This window comes from Zosterops lateralis (assembly GCF_965231275.1).
Source record: "Zosterops lateralis genome assembly, chromosome: 2".
NCBI lineage: Eukaryota > Metazoa > Chordata > Aves > Passeriformes > Zosteropidae > Zosterops > Zosterops lateralis.
Genome location: NC_139763.1, coordinates 63,844,431 through 63,857,027, shown reverse-complemented (window position 1 = coordinate 63,857,027; position 12,597 = coordinate 63,844,431). Strand labels below are relative to the sequence as shown.

Here is a 12,597-nt window from a genome sequence, read left to right as displayed (position 1 = left end):
GCTGCACAAGGGGGGCCCAACTCCTGCCCAGTGTGGGTTGGGAGGGAGTGTGCATCAAAGCTGGCCTTGGGCCAGACAGCCTTTCATGGGCAGTATCCCTCCCCCGGCACAAGTGACCCCATTGGGGTGCTGCTTGGGAACAGCTTGGAACTGTAAGAGACTTGCATTGTTCAGCAGCCTCCTAATTAGTACAGTCCTGCTTTAATTATGGGACAGCACCACTGGAAGGGGACTGCTTGAACTGTTTGAAAGGTGCCTGTGACTGCAGCTGTGGCTTTGCCATCCTTTCTCTTGTCAGTTGGCTGAGCTATCTGGAGAAACCCCTCTCCCCATGGCTGGGAGATGGAGATGAGCTTCCAGTGCTGCATTTAAACTTTACAAATGCTCATCCATGGGGATATAAAGGACAAGGATTATGTAAGAACCTAATTCCAATTTCCAAAAGCTGTTTAATCCCTTTGGTTCCTTCAGCTTTCAGTTGACAAACTGAACTGTGTTGGGTTTTTGCAACCTGTTAATTATCCTCTAGATCGGATCTGGAAGACTTGAAAGACAGTACAGTGGAATAAATAATGCATCAAGACATGTCTAATTTAGAAAGAGTAAAACCTAGATGATCTCTTAATGTTCCCTATACTTGTAAAAGTACAGACACTTCCATTTTGTTTGCTTGATCTGCTAAACAGAGAAATGAGTAAGAAGAGCCACTGACAGGCAGATGTTTAATTGGGTTTTTTTTTCATCTCAGTGGGCTCAGTGATAGCTGAGGCCCACTTTGTTATTCTCTCTTCTCTAATGCCCTCTAGATTATGAATGTCTTTCAAACTAGTCCTTTCCACCAAATGCAGTGTGTTGTGTTCCTTCTATTTTGTTGCATAAAAAGTACTCCTTTTTGTGGCATAATTGTGCTTCTATTCAAACATATGTAGGACAACAAATGATGCCAAGCTATTAGGAAGCCCTTTTCAGGAAGAAAAGGCCAAAAAAAAAAAAAAATCAGAAGAAAACTGTGGGATCCAACAGGCAAAGCCTTGGGAGATTTTGCTGCAGGCACTTGTTATGATTGTCACTGTCACCTTGACAGCAGCATGAGCTGGAGCTGCCTGAGCTGCACAGGTCTGCTTCAGGCTGGGACGTAACTTGGGGCTGCTGAGGAAAACTGCCTCGTATCAAGATGCAGAGTTGGGAGGAGTTAAGAGCTAGAGCAGCTTTCTGTTTCCCTGCTCCTGGTTTGTGTGTGCATCATCCTGCCACAGAAACGGTGCTGGGCAGGTCTGCTCTGTGCTCCTGGCGTGGTGCCGGAGCTCTCCAGCTGCTGCTGCAGCCACAGGAGCAGCTTCGTGTTCAAATGCACTCATGGTGCAGCTTTTGTGAGCAGCATCCCAGTTTGTAAAGGAACATAAGAGCTGATCTTTTTCCAACCTCAGTTGTAAGGGTTTAATGGTGGAGAGATCGCAGCCTTGTGTATCACACCTAAGAATGTTAATAACGTGATTCTTTTGTTTTTAAATGAAGGTTGGAGCATTTAGGCTGCTCTCTGCCTTCATCTGTAGCAGTAGAATAGGTGAATGTCACTATACAACCTCAGAGGAAAAATGGCAAGTTCTGTGAGGGATTTAGATACCGTACAGGGAGACTCTTCCCTGGACACAGTGGGGGAGCTGCAGGAGGAAGTTGGTTGTCCATTTGCTCCATGTGTTCAGTAGGCTCCAGAGACACACAGAGGTGTGGAACATGGATTAACTATCCTCTTTTCTGAGGAGGGTCCTGTGGAAAACCGGTGATTGGATTCTTTTAATGTGCTGTGCTGAAATGAAGTGTAAGGGACCTCATGTCTGCATCTGCTGTTTGCAGGTTAATCGTCTCTAGTGGCGTTATTTGCTTGTTTTTAACCCTAATTCATGGAGCCAGATGATGACCCATGCAAAATTGTTTGTATACAAAGAAGGAGGATGAAATTGAAATATTTTGCCAGTGAGCTTCAGCAAGTTCAGTTCTAGGTTTGTGCAGCAAAATGCTTAGGGGAAGCTGCAGCTCTCACCCTGAGATTGGACCCATCACTGTTCCTGTCTGTTTGATGCAGTTTGCAGCTGGTTTTCCCTGGATTTCATATTTTAATATTCTGGTAAAGCTCCCTGAATTCAGCATACTGCCTGCATGTTACAACATTGAAAATCGGGGATAAATTCCTTCTGTTCTTGCCATGATGGCCCAGTAACTGTGAGAGTATTTATTTGACATTGGTTCTCTAGGAGTGGTTTGCCTGGTCTTGGGTTTTGTCATGTTAAGCACGGCAGCACATAAATCTCAGGAGATGAGAGGTGTAGAGGGAGCATTTGGCCTTGTCAAATTCTCATGTTTAAGTCAAATACGTAGAAAATTTCAAAAAATGTGTTGCTTTGTCAAAAGAAAAGTGCTCTTTCAGTTGTTTCAGATCTCTCAGTCACTGTCTTTACCAGTTTAGAACAAATATATTTTTAATTTTTTTTTAAAGAGCTACCCTGCCACCCCTCCTTCCCCCCTTTTTAAATGCGTGTTTGTTTCAACTGCTGATAAAATGTTACATCTTATGTGGAAAAATTTATGTCCAAAGGGCTCATTTGTGAACACTTACAGGGAGCTGCATGTGCTGGATACTTAGCAATAATACTTCCAGCTCTGTAATCTCAGTCTCAAATTCTCAAATTTCAGGAGTCTGTGCTGAAATGTTTAACTCTTTGGTGAGAAAAGGGCCCAATCCAAGGCGAATTATTAACAAGGCAGCACCTTGCTCCTCCAGCAGCAGCATGTTCCTTTCTCCCTGCTGGCAAACTGCTGGAGTTTTAAATGCCACCTCACTGTCAGCAGCACAGAGCCAAGTGTTTGCACTGAGCTTTGCATGGCTATTGGTATCCAGGGAGGTGTTTTTTTGTGAACTCAACCAGAGGTCTGTTCTTGAAATATTAAAAACTGAGAGAAAGGGGAAAAATCACTTCTTGTAAAGGTCACGGTTTTCTCTGTATTTGATATTTTAGTCAACATCTAAACTTCTGAATTTTTCCAGGAGTTTTACTCACCTCTGTTACATATTAGTTTAATAGAAGAAAGACTTGGCCCCTAAAGATGGGAAAGAGAATTTGCAAATGTGAGTCCTGCATGTTTAAAAATGAAGGTTTACTGAGGTTCATGATTTTTCTTGATGTAATCTGAGGGCTGCTTCTCATGCTTCCAGTTGCAAGAATACAACAAGTATTCCTCAGGGCCTTTGTTTGCCTCTACCCCAGTCCCAGCCACCTACTCAAAGAGAAGCACTGCAAGCACTAAAGTGTTAACACTGAGGACTTAGGGGCTCTCTTCTCCTGGCTTGGAGATCATCAGACAACAGGCTGCTGAACTGCATCTATGTTCCTTCCAACCTAAGATGATGCAAAAGCTAGAAGTGGTGGCAGAGAAGCAAAAGCTCTTTGCTAGGTGTGTGTCAGTGCCAGCTGCAGGCTCTGTGGCTGGGGACTGACTTCCCAAGTCAGGCTGTCCCCATCCATTACACCAGAGAAAGTTGGTGCACACAAAATTTGCTTCTTACTCAGTGTATAGTTGCTCAGGGTTATAAAGAAGATGGCTGGAACTGAACAAATGACTTGAGTCTGCCTAGCTTTTGTTTTGCAGGTGGAATTTCCTGCACTGTCCCTGTTTTTTAGGGGATGAGTGTTTGTTTTGGTAGGGTTTTGTTTGTTTGTTTGTTTGGGTTTTTTTAACAGCTGTATTATTTATATTGCTATTCTATCATGGCTACAACGTGCAGTCTCAAAACTCACAGCAGGGATGTAATCAAAAGCTCTTTCCTGGGGCACATTACCTTCAAGAAAATGGTAAGAAGATCCATTAAGTTGCAGCACCAAAGAGACTGAAGTAATTCGATGAGGATGCATCTCCTGTGAGGAAGATGGCAGAGACTGTGAGGTGATCCTGCATGGCTGTGGCCTGAGCAGTCAGCATTTCCACAGGCTGCTGGTCCAAGTGTAGTCTTGGTTTAGGAAGACAAGTGTCTGCCAGGGAAAGCCTGCCAGGGAGCTTCCCTTGGAATGGAGAATGTAAACCCCCTCCCTCCAAATTACTATAATTTTGAAATTAAGGGGTTTTCAGGCAAAGATATAGGAATAACAGTTCTTTACTAGGAATATTTTAAAGAAAATGTAGTATAAAAAACCCAAACAAACAAACAAACAAACAAAAAAAAAAATCACTGACAGAGTTGGGATACAACCTGACACCCTGTTGGTCAGGGTGTTGGTAGCAGTCCAGTTAAGTCCTCCTGGAGTGGCAGATGTGGTTCTGTTAGAGCAGAGATGATCCTGTAGCAGGGTGCAGCTTTCCTCTGAAGGTCCAGCGGTGATGAAATGCGTCCTCTCTTCCTCTGAGAATCCTGTGGAAACAGACTGTCCTGGTGTTCTGAATTTTTTATCCAGGTTTTATCCAGGTAGGAATTTTTGGCTCCTCCCACTGGGTGGAGCATCTCACAATGGGATGATGTAATTTTATCAGTCATGTAGTGAGTTTTAATAGCCCATTGACAGAAGGTATCCCCCTGGAGGGAGGATGGATTGTGGAAGAGTTAATAACACTGCCCCATCTGGTTTTAACAGCTGGCCTATTAATAGAAGACACCTGCCCCCTTCCCACTAGAGTTATGAGGAATGGGTCATAGAAGAGAAAAAACACTTCCCCAATCTGTTTCAACAGATGGTAACAGAATACATACTTTTGGTTACATCTTGCATTGCAACCCAAGACAAAGGGACAGGCAAATGTAGGGCCAGCCAGGGCCAGTCCTGAGGGCACAAGAAGGCACAGCTTGTTGGAAGCCATTCTGTGTCATTTTCAGCCTCTCTCTCTGGTCAAGGCTGTCATCTTTCCCAGAGAATTAATTCTCTAAGGACCTGTTTTCCAGCGATTTTCCTGCTTCCAGCAGCACATGAGCACATGAGCTGCCATGCAGTGGTGGAGGTGGCCAATGGGGCCTTCAGCTCTGCTGGGGGGGCTACAAAAGGTAATTTGTTACCTCTGCTGATGGTGCTGGGGGAACAGATAGGAATGTGAGTGGTTTTATGATGTGGAAGAAAGGTAGGGTGCAGAAAAGAGCAACAAAAATATCGAGTCTGAATTTTTTATTTAAGACAGAGTGGCATCTCATTGAAGTAAAGCACAAGTGCTTCTTCCCAGGGAGGAAATAGAGGAGAATAAAGGTCTCTCCAAGGGAGAAAGCCTGGGGGAACCAAGGGGTCAAATCAGCACCTTCCTGCCAGGCTAAGGTGCCTGTATCACCTGAAGGCCTGGCGTTGCCTGCAGCTGTCTCCAGCAGGACATGTCCCCACCCTCCCAGTCATTCCCAGGCACTGTCTTTGCAGAGCTGCTTTTTCCCATAAGCACGGCAGACATTATACCTGTTCTTCCCAGGGCAGCTCTGGAGACTCAGGATTATTTTCCTGTGTTTGCAGCCCAAAACGTGCTCTTCCTGGCTGAGCTTCCCTTGCTTTGCTAGTGATGGGTCCATCCCATCATGCAGAAATGGAGCATCCTCAGGAATGGTCTGTCATGTTTTTCTTCTGTGTTGGCCTTCCCCAAGGAACAGGGAGAAGCTACTTCTCCATCCCTGTGCAAGCTCCACCCTGAGGCACACTCTGCAGACACCTTACAGCTGGTGCAGTGCTCCAGCAGTGCACTGACCCAAACTCATGTCTCTGAGAACAGTGCCTGTGTTGAAGGGTGGACTTTTTAGCACTGGTCTTCATTTACACCATTATTAGACAAAAGGCCTATTGTTAAGTGTTGTCAAAAGCTAGAAAATCATGATGTGTAAATTTGGTGTCTTTATGAGCAGAACAGGCTCTCCCCTGATCCCCCAGGAAATGAGGGTCCCAACTCTCAGCTGGTATTGTTCTTCACTGGGAAACCTCCAGTTTAGTCTTGCCAAAGTAATTTCCCACCATTATCAAACCTCACATGGGCCCATGTGACTTTGTTGTCTCTCTGCAGAAACCAGTGGCTTTGTAACCCTACCACTGTTTGGTTATAAAGGAAATATTTCTCCTATGCCCAAGGCAAAGCATTGCTGCAGAGTCACCAGTCAACAAGCAGGGGGTTTTGTGCAAGTCAGTGTGGCCTGTCATAAAAAACCCTCCTTCATTGCCACATCCAAATGTGTTAAGCCAGCACAGGCCAAAAAAACCTAACAAAAATATGAGGGGTAAGGGAGAATTAAAGAATAGTTTATCAGCTCTAGGATTCCAGGGAGACTGTTTCTCACAGGAATTAGCAGACAAGACGTTGGTGGTGCTGGTCTGGTTTAAAGGACTAAAACTTTGGAGGGGAAAAGTGTCCAGGTGGGTTTGGAGCAGAGGTTTGTGCTTCTGGTCTGACCACAGAGAGGCAGGTGGAGCAGAGGCAGAGGGGGACACACTTGTCAGGTTTGGGTCATAGCAGTTGGCTAAATTATCTTCTTTTTTTATACATATTTTTTTCCCTTTTTGGCAGGAATTTTATACAAGTCACACTGTGAGAAGTATGAGGTGTGGGGATGATGCCCTCCTGGCCATGGATGCATCACTGAGTTCCTAACCCAAATCCCAGCCTTCACCTGGCATTTTTAACAATATCCAGATGGCAGGCTCAGGGCTTTGACTCAAGCAAATGCATCATGAAAAAAAATCAAGTGTGGGAAAGCTTAGATGAAGGCCAGTTAATTAACCCTTTGAAGCCTGTGATGTATTGAACAGTAGTTTGTCATTTGTCTTAGTCATTATTGCATAACTGGATTTTAATACCAGACGTGACTTTTTAAAGAGATGGCTTCACATGTGGTTTTGCTCCTTGTTTTTTGCTGGTGAGTTATCTGTGGAGAATCTTTAGAGGTGGTATTTCGGAGTTTCTTAAGGAGGAAGAAATTACTTTACAGCTGTTAGGCGTATTAAGCAAAAATTAAGACATTTCACTGCATTATACCACCTGTCTCCTAATAAAAAAGGGAGGATTGGAAATTTTTTTTCCATATTGTATTTGAAGAGAAAGCTCTTCTTAGCCTTTAAAAAAATTCTTATTGACCTTTCTTCGCCCAAGCATTTTCCAGGTCTCTGGCTGCTGCCCAAACACTCTCCTCCCAGTGTTACATCCGGTCACAGATCCCTCTCATGCACCCTGTGCCTGCCTCTTCCCTCTTTAAATACTTTTGGCAACTGTCCATGCCCTCAGCCTGCAGCCCTGGGATCTCTTGGTCCTCCTCTAATCGCAGGCCCTTCAGCAATACTGAAACCCATCAGGGAAGTTCCACCAGAAACTGCAGGACAAATGGCACGTAGTTCCATCTGAAAATAAAGCAACAATGCCAACAGCAGAAATCAGCTACTGTGCAAGAAGAAACTGTTTTGTGTCATGGACTGGCTGAAAAATGGAAGTCGTGAAGAGAGCAGGGAAGAGGTGAGTCACCCTTCCTGTGCTAGTGAAGAGGAAAAGATAAATTGTCGGTCCTGGTTTTAATGTTGGTTGGTTGGGCTTTTTTTCCCTCAGTTTGCCGCTTTCCTGCTTGCTGGAGGTAGATGGAAAACTTCTTGACAAGAATAAAAAATAAATCTCTGCTGGGTTCATACTCAGGAAGCTGCTTTAAAAACCAGTCCAACAGAAAAGTTAGTAAATCAGAGAGGAATAAGCTCTGTCTTTTTGTAAACAGTGTGAAAGAACAATGAAGTGTCTTGGTGTCCTTGAAAAAACAGCAAGGCATGGTGGCAACTCCCACTGCAGTGATCTCTGCAGAGCAGGGATGGGAGGCCCAGGGGCTGGAATTGCTGATAGGCCTGGGCAGGGAGGCTGCTGTGACAGCTCCAAGCAAGGGTAGATAATGACCTGTATGGCTCGTCTCAATGGAGGGGTGGCTGGGAAGATTAATGCACAATTATGGATTCTGGTTATGTCACCATAAAGGTTAATACACACCAGAGTGCATCCAGAAAAGTTTCTAAAAAAGGATCATGAGCAACCACAGTGGGCTCTGGGACAAATAACCTGAAGGATGCTTCAAATTTGTGAGGAACCTGAAACAAAATTCTACGGAATTTTTCTTTTACCTGCTATTCAGAGAGAAACTGTGTTATTTTAGAAATCACAGCTGAGACTGTGACACCTATCACATGTCCAGGAAGATGGAAACTAAGTTTGAGGGTGCTCTCCTGGCTAAAATCCATCAGGAGAGATGTTTTAGGGATAAATATCACTCCCTGTGGCAGGGGCTCTCCTGCAGAATTGCCAGGAAAGAGGTAATAAACTTCATTCCCTAGAGCTGGCTGCCTCCTGCAGACTGCCATGCTGCTGCCTTTGAACCAGGCAGGAGTTTTGACACCAAAACATTTAAGTGCTGTTGGGTGAGTGTCCTGCAAGCCTTTGTTTAGAGCAGTGCAGTGCTCATTAGACTGGCTTGTTTTAGCAGCTGTCCAACACAGGAGAAAAGAGAAATCATTAGAAATAAACTCTGTGTTGCTATTTCAAATATTATGACCCATCATTGTTTTGACAGTCTCTGAACAATGGCATAAATGGGCTGAGTAATGTGACCAAGTGTCCAGAAAAGCCTTATTCCAGAAAACAAAGATGGTAAATCACATGATGCCCCATGAGATGGGGTGTCTTGCCAAATTACTGCTTCAGGGGAAGTGAGAACAATTTCAGTAACTGGAATTTGCTTCATCAGTTTTAGACACTCAGGACTCCCATCGCCCTTTCCTCCCCACCTCCCACCTTGCTGTTTTCATTTTTAATTGATGATGTCTAGCAAAGGCTGGTAGTTGCCTCTATTTGCTGGCAGAGGAGCCTGGTTTTTATCTTTTCAAAGAGCTTAAAAAACACTCAGAGGAAAATAGAAAGGCTTCAGTGCCTCTTTTAACTACCAGCAGCCAATCCCGTAGAGTCAAATGCAGGCATTAAGGGACACTTTGGAGTAAGACATCACCACAAGAGCTTTTCAGTCTCTGCTGAATTTACCTTAATGCACAATTCTCTGTTTTGTGCCATGTGAGACACAAGACCAAAACACCAGCAAACTCAACATGGACAATGTTTTTTGGCATGGCAATGCAGCACAGAGCCTTTTATGTTGTGCCTCTAGAACTTGTGTCCACAATGGCCAACAGGTGTGTCGGAGCCTTGCATGCTAGAAGCAAAAAAATGACTGCCTGCAACAAGCTGGAGGTAGATCAACCAGTTTATGTCACCTGCAAAGGTTTGAAGATGTGATTTTGTCCTCCTTACCACGCACACAGGTCATGTACTTAATTATATGTTTCAGTGCTGTTTAAATACACTCATAACTGTGATTGCTTCAACCATATTGATGATGCAGCACTGTTTTATAGCACGTAGTAGTTCTACATTAATGCAGCTAAAACAGTTGGGAAGGATTCTTTTATTGAGACTTTCTCATAAATGCTGATCCTGTTTCTTCGTGACTGTTTAGCTCTATTTGAGCTGCTGCCTTCTATGAAGTGTGGCTAATAACAGCACCAGTAACAATTAATTCTTTAACAACTGTAAAATGCTCTGGTATGAACACAAGAGGACTTTGCTGTGTTTTTCTCCTTGGTGTTTCTAGGCTGACTATGCTGTTCCTTGAAAGCAGATGATTTCTAAATAGAAACAGAAATGGAAAATAGAAATAAAAATGTTGTATCCTATCTCTCTCCTTCCCCAATTCATTTAATAATGAAGCAGGGACTACTACGAAATATTTTAATTTTAACTCTGGATAACAGAATCTTGGATACAGGGAGCCCCCAGGCACACATTCTATAGGTCTTTCCAATGGTAGGTTGAGCAGGATTGGACAAAGACCATCACTGCCACATGGCACCTGGTCCTGTTGTGAGTTGCCAGGGGGGTTTTCATTTGCCCTGGACACAGCTAAGTGTGGAGAGACCTTTGGTTACCAACCTGCCTGTGCCCATAGATGCCCATGGTTACCAACCAATGCATGTGAAGTGGTCCCATGCAGTGTCAAAAGTCTGAGAGACAGGGGTTTGTCTTGGCTGTTCAGGCCACCATGAGGATATTTAGAAGTTGACTGGCCTTGGAGACATATTTCCAAGCATCTTAAAAGTCAAGTCTGATTTCTTTATATTTAAAGAAATATATTTTTAATAATATATAATAAATTCTTATTATTTAAACATAATCCAAGGAAAATGAGGGACCATTTTCACAAAATAATTATTTGATAAAAATGATGACTGGAGAAAGAACCATTAGAAGAAATGCATAAATTAATATACACACATCCTCAAACTGCATTACACCATCAAATCCCAGCTTGCTGCTATGGCTTGAAGATTATTAAACCTGTAGATGCCACACTAAAACCAAACAGCTGCTTGGCCATTTGAACTCCTGAGCTTATGCTGCTCCAGTTCAGCCATTCCTTTCAGTGCCTTCCTGCATTCCCAGCCAAGGAACATTGTGATTGTCAGTGATGTGTGCTGTGAGAGAAGCAGCATGGGCACATCCAAGCTCTCCCCGTGTGGGGATCACCACATCTGGACAGATGCACCTGCACTGGGAGCTGCAGAATGAAGAAAACTGTCCCTTGCACCAATCTCTGTCACAATCCATAAGTGTTAGAAAGCATCCTTGCTGAACTTCTGGACACACAAGTGCAGTGGATGAGTGGAACATGGTGACAGTGGGACAAGCTGCAGCCAGAGAGGAGAGTCCAAGAGATGCTCAGAGATCCTCCTGGTGAGTTTTGGTGGTGAGGAGCTGGGTGTTTCACTGTGTGTGCCAGCTGCAGCTCTGCTCCTTGTAGGGGTTGCCTGGAGGCTGGAATCCTCCGTGCCAAACCTGCTGGCAGCCGTGGGAAGAGTGGGAAGAGTCCATGAGAGGTTCAGGTTTGCTCTGGAGCTTGCCTCCTCTCTGCCAGCCCCGTGACGGGCTGTTCCTGGGATAGGGAGCTGTGCTCTGAGCCCCGCAGCAGTATTCCCAGGATGGCCAGGACTTCTTGCAGGCCCTGGCCAGTGTGGGCACTGCAGCCCCGCAGCACCCAGCGGTGCCTGACCAGCCCCCCCAGCCGCAGCATCTCCCCCAGCTCGGCAGGAGCCAGCGCCCCCGGCATGTCCTGCTTGTTGGCCAGCAGGAGCACAGGGACGCCAGCCATGCCGGGGTGGCTCAGGGCCTCCTCCAGTTCTGCCATCGCCTCCTCCAGCCGGGCCATGTCTGTGCTGTCAAGCACGAAGATGAGGGTGTTGATGTCCTCCAGGTAGTTGGGCCAGCTGGCCCGCAGGCTGTCCTGCCCGCCAACATCCCAGAGGGTGAAGGAAACGCCACAGGGTGTTTTCAGTGACTCCACGTTGAATCCCACCGTGGGGCAGGTCTCCACAGCCTGGCCGCTCTTCAGTTTGTACAGAAGGGTGGATTTGCCAGCAAAGTCGAGCCCCAGGATGATTACTCGAGCATCTCTTTTCCGCCAGCCTTTGGAGATCAGCTTCCCCATCAAGATACTGCCGCAGCTGTCGGGGGGTGGAGGGGTGGGGGAAACACAGCCAAAACAAGCAATCAAGCTATTTCCTTGATGATGTCAGTCATTAACAGAGTGCTCAGTCCTGCCTCTCCGAGAGAGCACCTTAGATTTGCCGAAGAAAGACGCGGGCAGCCGGCTTTTGCTTCTCTCTGTAGCTCAGATGAGGTGAGAGCGGTTATTTACGAGGTGAGCAGCAGAGCCAGGGAGTGATGTTCAGAACTGCAGCTCCACACCCCAGCTCCGCTGCCGCTCACTTCTTTTCATTCAGGACCTGAAGTGATTGGTGCAAAAGAGAGCCAACATTTTGCAGGAAGAGGTGGGGAGACTGTGGAGCAAGTTTCCTCCTCACCACATACATAAATAAATGAGCTTCTGTTCATTGGCTTGCCTAGGAAAAATCCGCCCCCGGCAGGACAGGACAAGGAGGAACCCGGGTTTCAGACCAGGGTTACTCTGGGAATTTGCTGAATCACAGCTCAAGGGTGGGGATTTAAAGCCTCTTGAGCAACAAGACAACTTTTTCTGCCAGTCTTACGTTTAAAAGTACAAAACAAATCACTGTATCATCAGTTTTTACTACCTTTTGTGCAAATGTTCACAACAGCAGTTTTAAAAAATGCACACAAGCATGTTTTTTTTGATGTCCCACTGAAATACAATGAGTCAAAATGCCATTCCTGGGGCAAAAATCCATAAAATTCTTTACATCCAAGTATTTACTACATTTTAACTTTTTAAAGTGAAGCAAAGTCAGTCCTCTGTGGTTGAGGGGGTACAAAAATCCCCTAAAAGAACAGAAAACAGTTTAACAAGATAGCGCCCCTTGCACTTCACATACTAGAGGCAAAAATGTGCTGCAGCAGCAACTCCCCGACTCGCTTGTGCAAGAGCAGCTGATGACAGCCAGCAGAGCCCCAGCAAAGCCAGTATTGATTTCCCTCCGTTATTGGTTGGGTTTGGCTCCTAAGAGGCTGCTCAGAGATGTGCAGACATCACCTCACAGAAGTAAGGCAGAGCTGCTCTCCAGCCACCTTCATTTGAGAAAGAAATGGGATTCACCCCTGCTTCCC

At 45.3% G+C, this 12,597-nt stretch overlaps 1 protein-coding gene across 1 annotated transcript; it reads right to left on the bottom strand.

Annotated features, from left to right (window-relative positions):
* Window positions 1–10,894: 10,894 nt before the first annotated feature.
* Window positions 10,895–11,818, bottom strand: ARL11 (ARF like GTPase 11; the record flags this gene model as incomplete). Its single annotated transcript, XM_083855502.1, has 1 exon — window positions 10,895–11,818. Exon 1 carries the CDS (start codon window positions 11,498–11,500, stop codon window positions 10,895–10,897), a length of 606 nt encoding a protein of 201 aa, XP_083711628.1. The 5' UTR covers window positions 11,501–11,818.
* Window positions 11,819–12,597: the final 779 nt, after the last annotated feature.